A 15,241-nucleotide genomic window follows, 5' to 3' on the forward strand; every position below is an offset into this window, starting at 1 on the left:
ACTAGAAGGATCAGGAAAGATTTCAAGTAAGCAGTGACATCTGAGTTTTGCATAAAAGAAGTAGAGGAAAAGAGGCATACATTCTAAATGTGGTATCATCTATGCAAAAGTATGTAGGTAGGATATGGAATGTTGGAGGGAAGGGCAACAGCTATCAAGTCAGTTTTGTAGGAATCAGAATGTGTGAAGAAGAAAAATATTAGTTGAGACCAACACTGTTGGAAACCAGATTTTAGAAGATAATAGATGCCAAGATGCGTATTGTGTATTTTTTCCATAGAGACAGTCTATTGAAAATCTTTTGAGGGGCAGCTGGGTAGCTCAGTGGATTGAGAGTCAAGCCTAGAGACAGGAGGTCCTAGGTTCAGATCCGGCCTCAGACTCTTCCCAGCTGTGTGACCCTGGGCAAGTAACTTGACCCCCATTGCCCACCCTTACCACTCTACCACCTAGGAGCCAATACACAGAAGTTAAGGGTTTAAAAAAAAATCTTTTGAATAGACCCAAATCAGATTTGTCTTTAAAAGATAACAGTTTAGCAGAGAAGGTGGGGACATTGACTTCTGCCTGGCCAGTTGAGTGGTCTTTCATTATTTTGACTTTTTTTGTTTTTCATGATCATTGTTACTATAGATGTTTTGTTAAATTCTTTTGTTGATTTTTGTTGTTGTTGTTTCATATATTGCCCTTCTCGTTGGTGACTTTAGAGAGAAGTAGGTTTACCTTACCAATAGTTTATAAAGTTAGCAAGAAATGACAGTATACCCCAAAAAAACTGTCATCTTGCATGCTTTATTCATGAAATTGTATTCAATTTCCTTTTTTTTTTTCAAAATGTTTAGGTTAAAAAAAGCTGGAATTACACTTCATTCACATTTTCCCTTTTCATTTTATAATCATAACCCAAGAACAGATGAAGTCATTGATTTTTCACATCATTTTTGTCTTTCAGATTTTCTATTTAAGTTCTTGGTAATTGGAAATGCAGGAACTGGCAAATCGTGCTTACTTCATCAGTTTATTGAAAAGAAATGTAAGTGATTATCTGCAACTTGTTCATGTGTGTATACAAGTGTAGAGTGTATACATATGTGCATAACACTGCTTTCTGACTATTTTATTAATATCTATTTACAGCAGAAATTTTAAAATATTTTCCTGGAACCACAGCTGTGGTCTGAAAGGGAATTTGTTTTCTTTTGTTTTATGTTGCATGAAAGAAATTCATTTGATAATATTTGTTCTAGCATTTGGTTGAGAGCTTACAAAGTAAGTGTTATAATTCTGTAGTAAAGTTTCATAAGCCTATGTTAATTATTTCGAACATGTATATGCCAAAGTACTTCTATTTTCTATGCTATTCAGGTAAGTACATTTAAGAGTTGGATTAAGAGAGATAAATGTGGGAGTTCTATGCCTAGTGGTTAGAGGAAACCATATTGTAGTTTGGCCCTACATGGCCAGGATTTGAAGAAGAGATGGAATTTTAGGAGATTGGAATGGTGATTTGGGGAAGTAGATAAAGACATAATATCTTTGGTAAAATCCGGTAATAACTCAAAGAAAAAATGGCATGTATTAATGAATTGGGCTCTGTTTTTTAAGATGAGTAAAATTTGCAGACTACAGTTTTAAAGTTGGTTTAGATATCTTGGCAAATGACTTTGAATTTATATTAGAGATTTTTTACTAAATCCTACTACTTTAAAAATTTTTTAAACAAAATAATGGTATCTGTAGCAAGTATATCCAAAATTTCCTGATTAACCACAAATTTCCCTGGAAACCAAACAACTATTTCAAAAGGGTTTTTCTTTTTCTTCCTATACCATTAATTTTGGGAGTCCCTCCAGTTTTCCTCTTCTGTACATATTTCAGGACAGTTGCTAGTTATGTCACTTTAGCTTTCATCTGAGTATGGGTTATTCTCAGATCTCAGATTGTCAGGGAAGTTTTAAAAATACACTTGCAAAATGTCACACCTGTTTATTTAAATGTTTTTTGGTGGTGGTGGTTACTAAGTATATAATTTTTTTTAAGTAACACCTTGTGTATTCACATATATGTGTTCACAGTGAGATATTAAATAATTCATTCAGTAGATAAAGAATTGGATGAGAACTGGCCACATCAAAACCTAAACTTTGGTTAAGGAAAAGATGTATCAAATCTTTGAAGGCACAAACTATTCTTTTTTGAAGCATAATAGAAACTCAATAAATATTATTGATTGTTGTTTAATTTTATCAGCAAGCCACATGCTCAATTTTTATTACAATCTACTCCCTGATTTTTATGCTTACCATAAAATGTGGGCAACAGAACATAATTTGAAAATAATGAATAAAACAACCAATTTTCTATATGTGGAATGAATTTGGTAATATCTAAAATGTTTCTCTCTTTTTTTTTTTTTTTTGCAAAAAAAAAAAAAAATGTTTTCTAAATGCCCTAAATATAAATATTTTGTCTTTCTTCTCTTTTTTTAGTTAAAGATGATTCAAATCACACTATAGGTGTGGAGTTTGGTTCAAAGATAATAAATGTAGGTGGCAAATATGTAAAATTACAAATATGGGATACAGCAGGACAAGAACGATTCAGGTATTTAAAATTTTTTATTTTAACTTAAGAAAAAGGGAAAAACTTCAAAATTTCCATTTTGTTTTCTATAACAGTGTTTACTAAAGACTTATTAGTGATATGAAAATTAATATACTACTGAAAGTACCTAACTTGTTCCCAGGGAATAGTCTAATTACTAGAAGAATATTTTATTCTAATTTTACATAAAGATGGGATACATTGCTTTTCTTTCCTATAAATTCACTCTATTTTTCTATGACTTTCAAAAAAAAAGAATCAAATTCTAAAAATTCCCTTTTCCTCAGGGTATGTTTTAGAGTCATTATTCCATGCAGTATCCTAAACTTTCTACATTTATGGTATTATATAATTATAATTTGTGTTTATAATAATGACTTGAACGAACTGTGAGATCTAAAATAACCAAAGATTAAGTTACATTTATTATATGCTATGTTCATGTGAAAAGTAGATTAAGTAATATGGAACATTGAACCAGATATATAATATACCCTCTACAATGAGACCTCAAAAAAAAAGGATAAGATATATTGCGTATTAAAAAAAGTAATTCCCTAGAATTATGTATAAAAATGTTTATTGCGAAAGGTTTATGAGGTTTTTTTCTTGTATTAAAGAATCATAAATGTTTACAGATAAAAGGACCTTAGAGGTCATTTAGTTCAAAATTCCTTATTTTATAAGTAAGGGAACTGAGGCCCAGAGAGAAGAGACTTGCCTGAAGTCTGTAACTAATAAATGTTAGAGCCAGGATTTTGAGGCCAGTTCCTTTGACTCTCTATTCAGCCCTTTCCCCCCCATTCCATGTTATTACTTTTCCAATTCAAATTAAAATGTTGATTCATTTTTATCATTCATCCTTTCTTCCTCTTCATTAGATTCATTGTTTTTGTATTCCCTTTATTCTCACAATGTAAATGCTTATAAAACTTGATAGTGTCCTGTACAAGTCAAATTAGGAAATGTAAGAGATTAAATTTAGGGGTTTGACTAAAATATGAGAATTCTAAAGTAATATTGTGGTCACCAATTAAAAATATTATAGCTCAAGTCAAAATGACTTTTAATAACTTATTTACAAAGAAGTGGAAAGAGTGAAAGAGAAATATAAGAAGAGAGTAGAGAAAATGTCTAACCTATCACACTAAATGTTGCTTCGGTGTCTGGCTCAGCCCTAGCAGGGCTTGTTAACCCTCAGCCAGAGGATCCGGTGATATCTTATACAAAGGTTCCACCAATGCAGCCTCCTTCAGGAGAAGGAAGCCTCTCCAGAACTAATCTCTCTAGAAGCCAGGAAAGGAAGGCCAACTACTCATTCACCCAATACTAAGTCCAAAGGAGAAACTCCAGGAGTATTGAACCAGAAGATTCAGTTTTACAAAGCTCTGTGAACATACAAGCTCATTTTTTAATTTTACTAAACAAAACTATAAATCATATTTAACCAAGACCAGTATTTTGAAGTGCTTATGTTTTCTATACCAAGCCTTAGGTTTTTGTTTTGTTTTTTTTTTTTAATCTCCACTAAAGTCCTATTCCAGTGCTTCAACATGGCACAAGGTGACCTTCAGTTCTTGAAAGATAAATTATTAGAATGTAGGTCCTGTCACATGCTACCAACCTGAGAAACTTTGGAGTACAGACTCATTAATAGAATATTTCTGTCTGAGGACTGAGCCTTGCTGTTTTGAAGTGACTTATCTCCTGAGTGATGAATTTTTGGGTCACGGCAACTCTTAAAGACAAGTTGTACCTGTATTTAAATCTTTATCAGTGAAAGGAATAACCCGTAGCAATAAAATCACAGATCCTTAGAGTTTTGAAATAAGCTTTTTAAAAAAGACATCTGTTAAATTTAATACAGTATTTAAAGATAAAAATATATTATTACTAAATAATTACAGTCTAACAAATGATCATAATTGGATTGCTGGAATTGAGACATGATATTTTAAAGTAATGCCATTTATTTTAGCTAAAGAAATAATATAGAATGGATGTTTTCTAAAGTATTTCCAAGATAAATCTTTTAATACAGATCAAATGATCAACTCAAGGGCATTAACTCAAGGATATGTTTATTAGTAAAATAAACTGGATGAAAAATATGATTATCCAAGTGGGTCTTTTCCCAAAAACCTTTGATGCATTGGAATATGTCATTCTGGGAACCTATATTCTTGTCATAATGTACTGCAGCATTGTCAACTACAGATTCTAAGAAAAAAAATTTTTTTAACCCTTACCTTCTGAAGACAGAAGAGTGGCAAAGACTGAACAATCAGGCTTAAGTGACTTGCCCAAGGTTATGCAGCTAAGAAGTCATTGAGAATAGATTTGAATCCAGGTCCTCCAGAATCCAGGCCTGGAGCTCTATCCACTGTGTCTAGCTTTTTTTCTTTTCTAGCACATTTTTTAAATTTTAATAACAAATTTCCACATAAATGTGTGGAATTATTTTTAACGAAAATAATTCTTGTCATTGAAAGATGAGTTTTCTTAATGTTATAGTCATTATTATTCCTTGTATCATTTAATTTCAATATCTGACATTCCTATATTTCTAAGACATGAAGATATTTTTCCTCACTTAAAAGCATATTAAAGGTATCTTTTCTAGCATATAGTTTGGCTAACCGGTTATTTACATTAGTAATTTAATAATGTATTAAATTTATTTTAATTGCATTGGCATTCATCTCTATTCAACTTAATAATATATCAGTTCTTTAACATATCAAAATCTTTTTGTATTTTATCATATGCCAGACTTTCTAAACTAATATCCTTCAAAAATTTAGTAAATACTTAACTTACAAATTTAAAATATCATATATATTACCAGTTCTCAGAAACAATTTATAAATACTCAATTTACTTTCCTGTATATAAAGTACTCCTGTACCTTCCAGTACTTCTTGATAATTGGCCTTTAGATATAGTTATCCAACCACTTATACAATCATTCAGTAGTCATATAGTCAAAACTACTTACAGTTAAGAAAATTTCATGCAAAGGGGTATAAGAAAATCTGAGAAGAAAGAATTAAGATAGCTTTCATCCAGTGTGATTATGGAAGGCTTTATAGAGAAGATGGCACCTGAACTGAGCCTTCTAGGAAGAATATGATTTCAATAGTCAGAGAGATGAAGAGGAGTATATTCTAGGCAGAAGAGATGTCCAACTTGCAATGTACTGAGACAAAATAAGACAGGCTGAGATTAGAGAACAATTAAGGGTAGAGGAAGTGGGGAGAGAAAGAATAGAGTGAAATAAAAATGGAAAAGTCGCGTAGTTTGGAACCAGCCAAATTTTATTAGGCCTTAAATGCCAGAGGAAGAAATTTCTATTTTAACTCATAGGCAATAAGGAGCCACTGATGATTTTTTAGGAAGGAAAAATGAGTGGGTTGGACAGGGAAGAGAGAAGAAACCAACCACATGGGAAGCTGTTATAGTAGACCACCTGAGAAATGAGGGCCTTTAAAATAGAGTAATACCAGTGAGTATAAAGAAGAGAACAGGCATGATATACCATGCTGATAAAGTAGATAATGACATTTGATTGGATGTAACAGAAAGGGAAGAGTCCAAGATGACTCCTAGGTTCCATAGATAACTGGGGAAATGATGTCACCATCAAAAATAGGGAAGCTAGAAATAAAAGACAGTTTTTAGTTGGGAGTGGTGAGGAGGATGGAAGGGGAAGATGACCACTGCTCCTAAATGTGATTTAGTTTGTATCTTTACTTTTTAGAAAGTACTACAGTTAAAGCTAAGGGACTTCTCTTTCCCTTCTTATAAAAGGAGCTTGGCCTTTATGACATGAGGAAAACAATGGGGAAACAGTTCAGCCTACTTTGTATTATCATATCTTTAAGGTTATTTTAAGAGGAGTTTTGAATAAGAAACTCATTTCCGCCCTCCCATCATTTGCCATTTTTTATAGCTTCCTTTACTACAGTCGCCCCAGAGAGTTTAAGGATAGGAAACATTTTTAATTTTCCATCTACCTTAAATAAAATTACCAGCATGTCTCCATGGCCCATGAAGGGTGGGAGGAGTTCCAACACCTTGCCTGTTTTCATAGCAGTTAGGTGGTTGGGAGCTGTTTGCAGGATTCTGTGGACCTCACCCAACATCTGGCTCTTCATTTGATTCAAGTTAACTTGCCAGATCTGCCTACTACAAACACTTTCATTTTCATTCAGCTTTAATTTAATTTCTACACTAGCAAGATGATAGGATTTGAAAACTGATTGGATATGAGAGAGAAAGGAAGTCTCAGATAACTTTGTATCATGCCTAAGTAGCTATGAGAATGGTGTTATCTCCAGATAGAATTAACAAAGCTTGGAGGAGGAGAGGGTTCTAGGAGGAAGATGGCCATGATTCTGGAATATAATTTTGGTCCTATATTTCTATGACATCTGAACTTCACTGGCACCCTAGAGCCAGGAATAAGGAAGACCAAATAGTAGCATAGAATCAATCATTGGTCTTGTCCATTGAAGATATGAAGAGTTAAGCTTTTCCAACTATAAACTGACGACCTTAAAACTACTTTCTTTGTGAAAATGACAGATTTCTTGAAAAGGGATTGAAGAAGTGAGTCTCATTTTTGCTGATTATAAGGCTAACCAGATTTTGGAAATAACCTACAGTGTATGTCTCTGTTTGAAGTTATGGTACTAATATTTCTTGCTCTCTGCCTAAGTAAAAGGTCTTTTGCCCAGTTCAGAAAGAATTTCAATTTGTCTGGCATGGTTTGTTTTTAATAAGAAAAGCATCTTGGTTGTTATGAACTATTTTTGGACTTTATGATGTTTTTAAAAATTGATTTTATTTCTAACAGCTTCCCTTATTTTAGAGTAAACTGACTGGGATCTTTCAATTTTTTTTTTAAGATAGGCATTATTCTAGCTTTCTTTCTACCTTCAAAGAGCTTTTCTGAAGTATCTAGCTGCTTTGAAGCAACTGTGTCTATTTCATAGGCTTACAGAGAATAGGGGTGCTATTTAACCACCTTCCCAGTGTTCATAGAACATGCATTAGTTCCCTCTTAGAAAAGTTAAAATAAATTCTTCCGTAGTACATATCTTTATCATTTATAGTTCCCAGAGCTAAGAGGTAAACTTTTTTCTATTTCTTTGGAAACATCTTGTTTAAAACAGTAATGAAAAATCTTCCAAATCTGTTAATAAAGCTAATCTTATTCTTTCAGGTCTGTGACAAGAAGTTACTACAGAGGTGCAGCAGGAGCTCTACTAGTCTATGATATTACCAGGTAATACAAAATTTACATATAGCAAAAGAGTGTGATTTTTATGTTCTTTTTCCTGTGATCTGAAATCCATACATCTATAGTTTAACAAATTTATGATTCACATTTTTTTAAACTTCAGTTTGCATGATTTGGAGTTTAATAAACATCATTGACTCTTCTCTGGTCTTTGGCAAGTTACCTCATCTTTCAGTATTTGCATGCCTTCCCATGAAATAGAACATTATTTCAGTACATGTGGGTATTCTCTGAATTGCTGTTCATGAAATTCCTGTAGACACATAAACATGTGCATTTAGATGAAAAAAGTGAACATTATTTTAATATATTTCTCAACACGTTATTTTATGGTTCCCATAAGTATTAAAAACAGTGACATTTTAGGTCTCATGAGTGTTTGCTAACAATAAATGTTTTCCTTTGCGGGGACAATTTATTGAGAATGCTCATGGAACAGGAGCTTGAATACTACCAAGAAATAGCTCTGTCATTCACCTCCCACAATTTGCTTTCCGAGTCAGCCACGCTGCATCAAAAGGATTGGTAATGTAGAGAGATTGTGCTTTTAGGACAATCAATTTTTTTCTCAGTTTGAACTAGAAAGGGTAGTATACTCACCCAAACACTTATACTCACAAAAGATAATTAAATATAATTTTTAAGGCAGTTATTTTTTTTAGCACATACCCTTACCAGTGACTTTTGAATTACATTTTTTTGATCCAGACTGGATTTAGATGACATATCAGCAAAAAAAAAAAATCATTAAAGTGAGAAAAAAATCAGATCCTTAATGTTAGAAGTATCAGTTGCATTAAGTGATACAAAAGTTTGCTTTGTCTTTTGATTATTCTTAAATTCTAGTCCTTCTTTAAGTCTAGTAACCTATGAACCAAAAAAAATTTTAAGTTTCTTATCTTCTGTCCTGGAACCAATACTGTGTATTGGTTCCAAGGCAGAAGAGTGATGAGCTAGGCAATTAAGATTAAGTGACTTGCCCACAGTCACACAATCAGAAGGTGTCTTAGGCCAAATTTGAACCAAGACCTTCTGTCTTCAGTTCTGGCTCTTTACCCACTGAGCCCATGTAGGTGCCTCCTTATTAATCAGATTCTCCCCTTAGATACATGCTCTCTTCTCCATGCTTGAAACAAATAAGTGATGACAGGATATCAACATATCAGATTTTCATTTTCATTTTTGTAAATTTCTATTATGGTTCACTAATTGTTTTGGGGTTACTGTTAAGGTGACGATGTTAAATAAGGTCTTTTAAATGTTTGATAGTATTCTGAATTTAAAATTTAGTTATATTTTACAGACTTTATTAATTTTGTGACCTTATATTTTGCAGTCGAGAAACCTATAATGCACTTACTAATTGGTTGACAGATGCAAGAATGCTAGCAAGTCAAAATATTGTCATAATACTCTGTGGGAACAAAAAAGATCTGGATGCAGATCGTGAAGTTACTTTCTTAGAAGCTTCCAGGTTTGCCCAAGAAAATGGTAGGGGGGCCTACTAAATTCCATTTCGTTTACATGTTATATTTTTTATTAATATGATATGTTTCAATCTACTTGAGCTATTTTTATTATAATATTTTGAAATGTTAGGTTTTTACTGTTATCAAAAATGTAAAAAAGAGGAAAAAAAGTTCTTGACTTTTTTCAATGTTTTGCTGCCTAGTACTAGAACATAAGAGAAGGAGTTGGGGCAAGGAGTCTCATTAATAACAACTAGGAGGGTGAGAAGGAGGAAATGTTCAATTAACCTAAGTGTTTTGTTGTTTGTAAACAGATCTGATCAAGTATTTCATGGAAGGAAGATAGCAATGACACAGAATAATTATTTATTAGACATTTATTATGAACAGAAGACTGGCTGGGCATGTAGACTGTATCACTGGGGAGGCTAAAGTTTGGATGTTCTGAGCTGCAGTAATGCTAAAGCTGATTGAGTATCCGTACTGTCTGGCATCCATATAAGTGATGAGCCTCCGTGAGGAGGAGGTCACCAGAAGAGCCTAAGGAGAGGTGAATTGGCCCAGAACCAAAATGAAATAGGTCTAAGCTTCCATCGCAGTCATCATTGGGGTTGGGCCTCTATGTGATCTCTGCACTTCTAGCTTGGTGAGAGCTAGGAAGACCCAGGCTCAAAAACATCAACAAAGCTAAGCACTGGAAAAGTTGCTCATGTTCAGTAGAAAAAGACAACACATATAGGATGGTCATATGTAAGTCATATGAAAAAGCATTTTGGGAATTAGTGGGTTTGTTTGCTTGTTTTCTTTTCTAATTGAAGTCATGGGATAACAGATTAGAACTAGAAGGGACCTTAGAGATCATTTAGCCCAACTCAGTTTTACAGGTGAGAAAACTGAGGCCTAGAGTGATCAACTTGTCAAGGTCATACTAATATAATGGCAAAGTAGGAATTAGAACTAGGTCTTCTGACTCTAAATCCAGTGTTTGATTTCCACTATACCAAGTATGTTTACCTTTTGGTACTCCACTGAATACAAAAGGAATGAATAAGAATACCATTGCAGAGAGTTGGAGCCAAGAGAACAGCTTAGTAGCAGCAAAAGCTGAAACTGCTCTCAGAATCCTTCCCAACCAATCTTTAAAAAGTGCCTCAAAATGACAGGAGTCAAAAGAATACCATTGCAACCTTTAATGATGATTCAGAAACAATGAATCTATGAAAAGTATAACTTTAGAAATAAAAAGTATTCATGCCTAACTTTCTACTTAAAGCATTGCCTCCTAAAGGAGAAATAGGTTTAGATTATGCAAATGAAGTTATTTGGTAATTTTGACTAAATGTTATTGCTTATTAACTTCAGGTGGGCCAGATGATGAAACTAGTATAACTTGTTTATTAGTTAATTTTGTCAATACATTCTCATTTGATTACATAACAATAAGGTGAGGGAAATTTTTAGGTTCATAATAAAACAGCAAAGAAATATTAATTTCAGTAAAATTATTTTATGCTTGGACAATCTAAGTGGTAGACCAGAAATTCTTTCTTTTGTTCTTTTTAAGAGAATATAACTGTGCCTCAGCAACTGCCATTATTCTAATTTGGGCTTTATGTTTTGTTTCTGTTGTGTCAAATATAGAACTTATGTTTCTGGAAACAAGTGCATTAACGGGGGAGAATGTTGAAGAAGCCTTTGTTCAGTGTGCAAGAAAAATACTCAATAAAATTGAATCAGGTAAAAAATTTCCATTAATGAAATGTTTGGTAAATTTTACTATATAACTCTACCCTTACAAAGAGTTTTATTTATATTTTGTATATATAACGTAGTGTGTATATGTGTGATACCTACATTTTATATGGCAAGCATTGCTTATCATTATTTTCAGGAGAAATTTAGGGAAACTTTATTCACCCAGGCTGTGAAAACAAAAATGCCATTAGTCAAATGTGTAGGGCTTTGATCTCTGGTGGCTCTTCTATTCTTATAATAGATGCTTTAGCATTCAGCTACAGTGAAGAGAAAATAAGCCCCTTGAACTGTGGAGAGTAGAGCATTATACTACCCACCTCCAGATAAGTGATGATGGATTCAGAGTACAGAATGAGACATATTTTTTAGATATGGCTCATAAGGGAATTTACTTGTTCGACTATTCAAATCTGTTGTCAGCAAAGGGAAGGTAGAAAATAAAATTTTATTTACTGGAGAATTTTTTATTTCATTTTAAAATTTAAAAATAAAGTAATAGCATTGCAAGACATGGAATTCTTTGGGGGTTTGTTTTTTTGGGGTTGTTTTTTTTTCCCACTTCAATTAGAGATTTTCCTAAACTTGTTGGACAGAAGAAAATAACTTTCTATAGTAATCTCTTATCAAGACTGATTTTATTAAAACTCTTGTTATACATGGCAATTTTATGGCAGGAGACAATGTCAGGAAAATCATTTGTGTAATAGTCAGAGTTGCACATTCTGTATGATTGGAGCAGTTTCTAGCTGGAGACTATTTTACATATATGGAGTATGGGACAGTAAAGGGAGAGTGAATGGGTATAGTTATAAATATATCACATTAGGTCTATCTTTTATTTTTTTAACCCCTACCTTCTGTCTTAGCATCAATATACTAAGTATCCATTCCAAGGCAGAAGAGCATATATAAAGGCTAGGCAATTGAACTTAAGTATCTTACCCAGGTTTATATGCTGGTCTGAGGTCAGACATCTCTGAAAATTAATTCCATTTGGAAGATTAAATAGAATTTTGACTTCGCCTCAGTATGTAAATGTAAAGATAAAAAGCTACGGTTCTCAAGTGTATTGGTAAAATAATAAGTGAATAGGTAATTATAGAAACCTAAATTACCAACATTATTCCTTATATCAGACACCTTGCTCTATCAGTCATTCTCTCAACTCCCCTTCCCTTCTCTCTCTTCCTCTCACTCTGTCTCCATCTCTCCCCCTTATCTATTGCCATAGAATCCTATTGGTTCTGCTTCCACAATACGTCATATAAATGGTATTTCTTTCCACTCCCTCTGTCAATACCATACCTATTTCAAGGCAAAATTACCTCTTACCTACGCTATCACAATTGTTTGTTAACTGGTTGCCTTGCTTCCAGTTCCTTCCCTCCTCAATTTATCCTTGTTACAGTTGCCAAAGCTATCTACCTAATAAACAAGTCTCATCATTTCACTTCTTCAGAAGTCTTCAGGAACTCTCCATTGGCTAAGAAATAAAATACAGCCTCCTTAAACTGGCATTCAAGACTCCACAATTTGCTTCCAATTTGCTCCTTCAGTGTTATTTCAAAGTATACTCTGCAATTTGACAAAATTAGACCACTTGTGATTCCTGGCTTTCATCTCACCCTCTCCTACCACCATATATTTCTACATGCTGCTGCTTCTCATTCTTGTATTAGACTTTCCTCACCTCTGTGCCTGTTGAAATCCTTCTATTCTTTCACAGATGACCCTCTTCTACAAAACTTTCCCCAAATTATCCTCCCTTTCCCCCCTCCAGTTAGAAATATTCCTTCTTCCTGGATTCTTTTATGTGATTATGTTTGATCCACTCCTGTGCATTTAGTCATATACTAATTTAGATATTATCTGTGTACATATTTCCTCCCAACTCTTCCTAGTTTATAAGTTATGTGAGGGTCTATATTGCTGATCACCTTTGTATCTGCAATATTAAGATATAGATAGATTGAATTTTAAAGTATTTTTTAAACAAATATTGGTTGATTTCCCCAGGTGAACTGGATCCAGAAAGAATGGGCTCAGGTATTCAATACGGAGATGCTGCCTTAAGACAGCTCAGATCCCCACGTCGAGCACAAGCTCAAAGTGCTCAAGAATGTGGCTGTTAAATTTTTGGACACTTTAGAAACCTAAGGTAGGCTTTGGCACTAAGAAAATACCTTTGTTCACTTGCTTGAGATTTTGCTTGAGATTTAACTTTAATCTGTCTGCAAGCTACATAGTTCTTTACATAGCTTACTGCTCATGAATGTGTTATGACTTCTGTAGCTAGATTATGAAAAAGGAGAGGAATCATGTGGTAGAGAGCAGGATGCAAGAAGCCCTCATGGGCATCTCATCTCTACTACTTCTTACTGCCTTCAGCAAATCATTTCATCTTTTGCAACTCAGCTATTAAATGTGAAGGTTAAACTATGTGACTTCTAAGATTCCTTCCAGCTCTGTATTTGGGATCCTGTTCTGCTAGAAATTTCTTAATATGTGGAAATTTATCTGACTGTTTATTTCTGTTTCCCTAAGTGAACAAAGGGTTGCCTTCTTTGATATCTTGTCTTAGAAACTTGCTGTTAACATTTTATGTTTTTAAAATAAGCATCAGGAAACATTCTCTATGTATGATACAAAACTGAGGATCTTACATTTTATTTCCAAGTCATAGATTTCTTCTGAAAATCTATTTAAACCAGTTGGCATCTCTGACATGTGTAAAACACGAATTTACTTTATTTTTCTTGGGTTAATGAAAATCTGACAAGATCAGATCTCTTTAGTAAAAAAGGAAAGTTTGTATAGTCTTGAGAGGAAAAGGTACAATTTATCAAAAGCTTTCCCTTTTTTCTTTCCTGCCAGCCAGACTGTTTCTTCATACTTGTTTCTTACAATGGGACACATGCTAAACAAAATCTGTTTAAAAATACAAATTCATAATTTGTTTTGTTCTTAATGTTTTCTAGCTCTAAATACAAGTGATATTTGGGAAGCAACTGATTGATGAAGCTTCAAGGTTCTGCCGTTTTTATCACGATCTTTCCACTCTGTGTCTGAAGTAGACCATTGCTGGGAGGGAAAAAAAACAAGTACTTCAAAGTGTTATGCAAGATAGTCAGTATGGCACAGCAGATTATATATAATAAATCTAATTCAATGGACAATACAATTAGATGTATACATAGATGTAAAAATTTTCTGTTCACATCTTCCCTTTCACCTTTCATTTAAACATTGCTGTATCCTGCCTGTATATACTGTAGTGCAGTAAGTTTCCAAAGCATGGTATATGATGTACGGTATAACAGAATGTTGCACTAAATGCAGTTTAATATTTTTTTTAATCATATGAACTAAAATTTGTTAATTGTGAGGAGTGCTTTTTATCATCATGTTTGTGTTGTATTGCACATTTGGTTATATTTATGACCTGAAATACAAAGCCACTGGCATTGATGGCCGGTGTATTTCCTATTTAATTTTTTTGCCACATGCTACACAATGTTTACGTGATTTACACTTGAAATACAACGAGGTCATTACTTTAAAAGTTCACTAATATAAGAAAATAAAATTGGAAAATGATTTTTCCATTGAAAATCTACCTGTACAGGTTTCTGTTGGTTTTTGAAGTATTTTCCACATAGCCAAACATACTAAACAAAAATATTACACTCCTTTGAAAAATTCATGTGACCATGGATCTTCAAAACTCTTCATTTATGTTTCTAGGCTGCTATTTTTTCCACCTAGCTTTTGAAGAGTAGAATCTGAATCACTTACTTGGCTTAGGGATTTGTTTTATTTTATTTTTTTCTAATCAACATCACAGCATCAGGGTCCTTATTCTTGTTATGTTATTGTTTCAAGACTGTTCTTTAGAAAATTTACATTGGGCTCATTCTTAGAAATTTAGTTTCCTCGGATATCTCAGCTTCCATTCTTCTGTTTTTTCTCTCATGACATGCATTTAAATCATAGTGTTGGTATATGATAAGTTATTCATGTCTCTCAGGTATGAGTCAAAATTACATAATACAAACAAACATGTGAGTTCAAGCTATCTAAAAATGCCTTATTGCAATTATCACATTTC

General features: G+C 33.3%; 1 protein-coding gene across 1 annotated transcript; it reads left to right on the forward strand.

The window, feature by feature from the left end:
• The first annotated feature begins 254 nt into the window (after positions 1–254).
• Positions 255–14,745, forward strand: RAB4A (RAB4A, member RAS oncogene family). The gene is made up of 8 exons (XM_044674989.1): positions 255–258; positions 953–1,033; positions 2,490–2,604; positions 7,832–7,894; positions 9,246–9,400; positions 11,020–11,115; positions 13,150–13,291; positions 14,112–14,745. The coding sequence occupies exons 1-7, from the start codon at positions 255–257 to the stop codon at positions 13,263–13,265; spliced, it is 630 nt and encodes a 209-aa protein (XP_044530924.1). The 3' UTR covers positions 13,266–13,291; positions 14,112–14,745.
• The last annotated feature ends 496 nt before the right edge of the window (positions 14,746–15,241 follow it).

The sequence above is a fragment of the Gracilinanus agilis genome, chromosome 4 (genome assembly GCF_016433145.1).
Source record: "Gracilinanus agilis isolate LMUSP501 chromosome 4, AgileGrace, whole genome shotgun sequence".
NCBI lineage: Eukaryota > Metazoa > Chordata > Mammalia > Didelphimorphia > Didelphidae > Gracilinanus > Gracilinanus agilis.

Coding starts and splice junctions, on each gene's coding strand:
- RAB4A (XM_044674989.1), top strand. Junction 2,605..7,831: donor GCAGGACAAGAACGATTCAG/GTATTTAAAATT, acceptor TTATTCTTTCAG/GTCTGTGACAAGAAGTTACT. Junction 11,116..13,149: donor ACTCAATAAAATTGAATCAG/GTAAAAAATTTC, acceptor TGATTTCCCCAG/GTGAACTGGATCCAGAAAGA.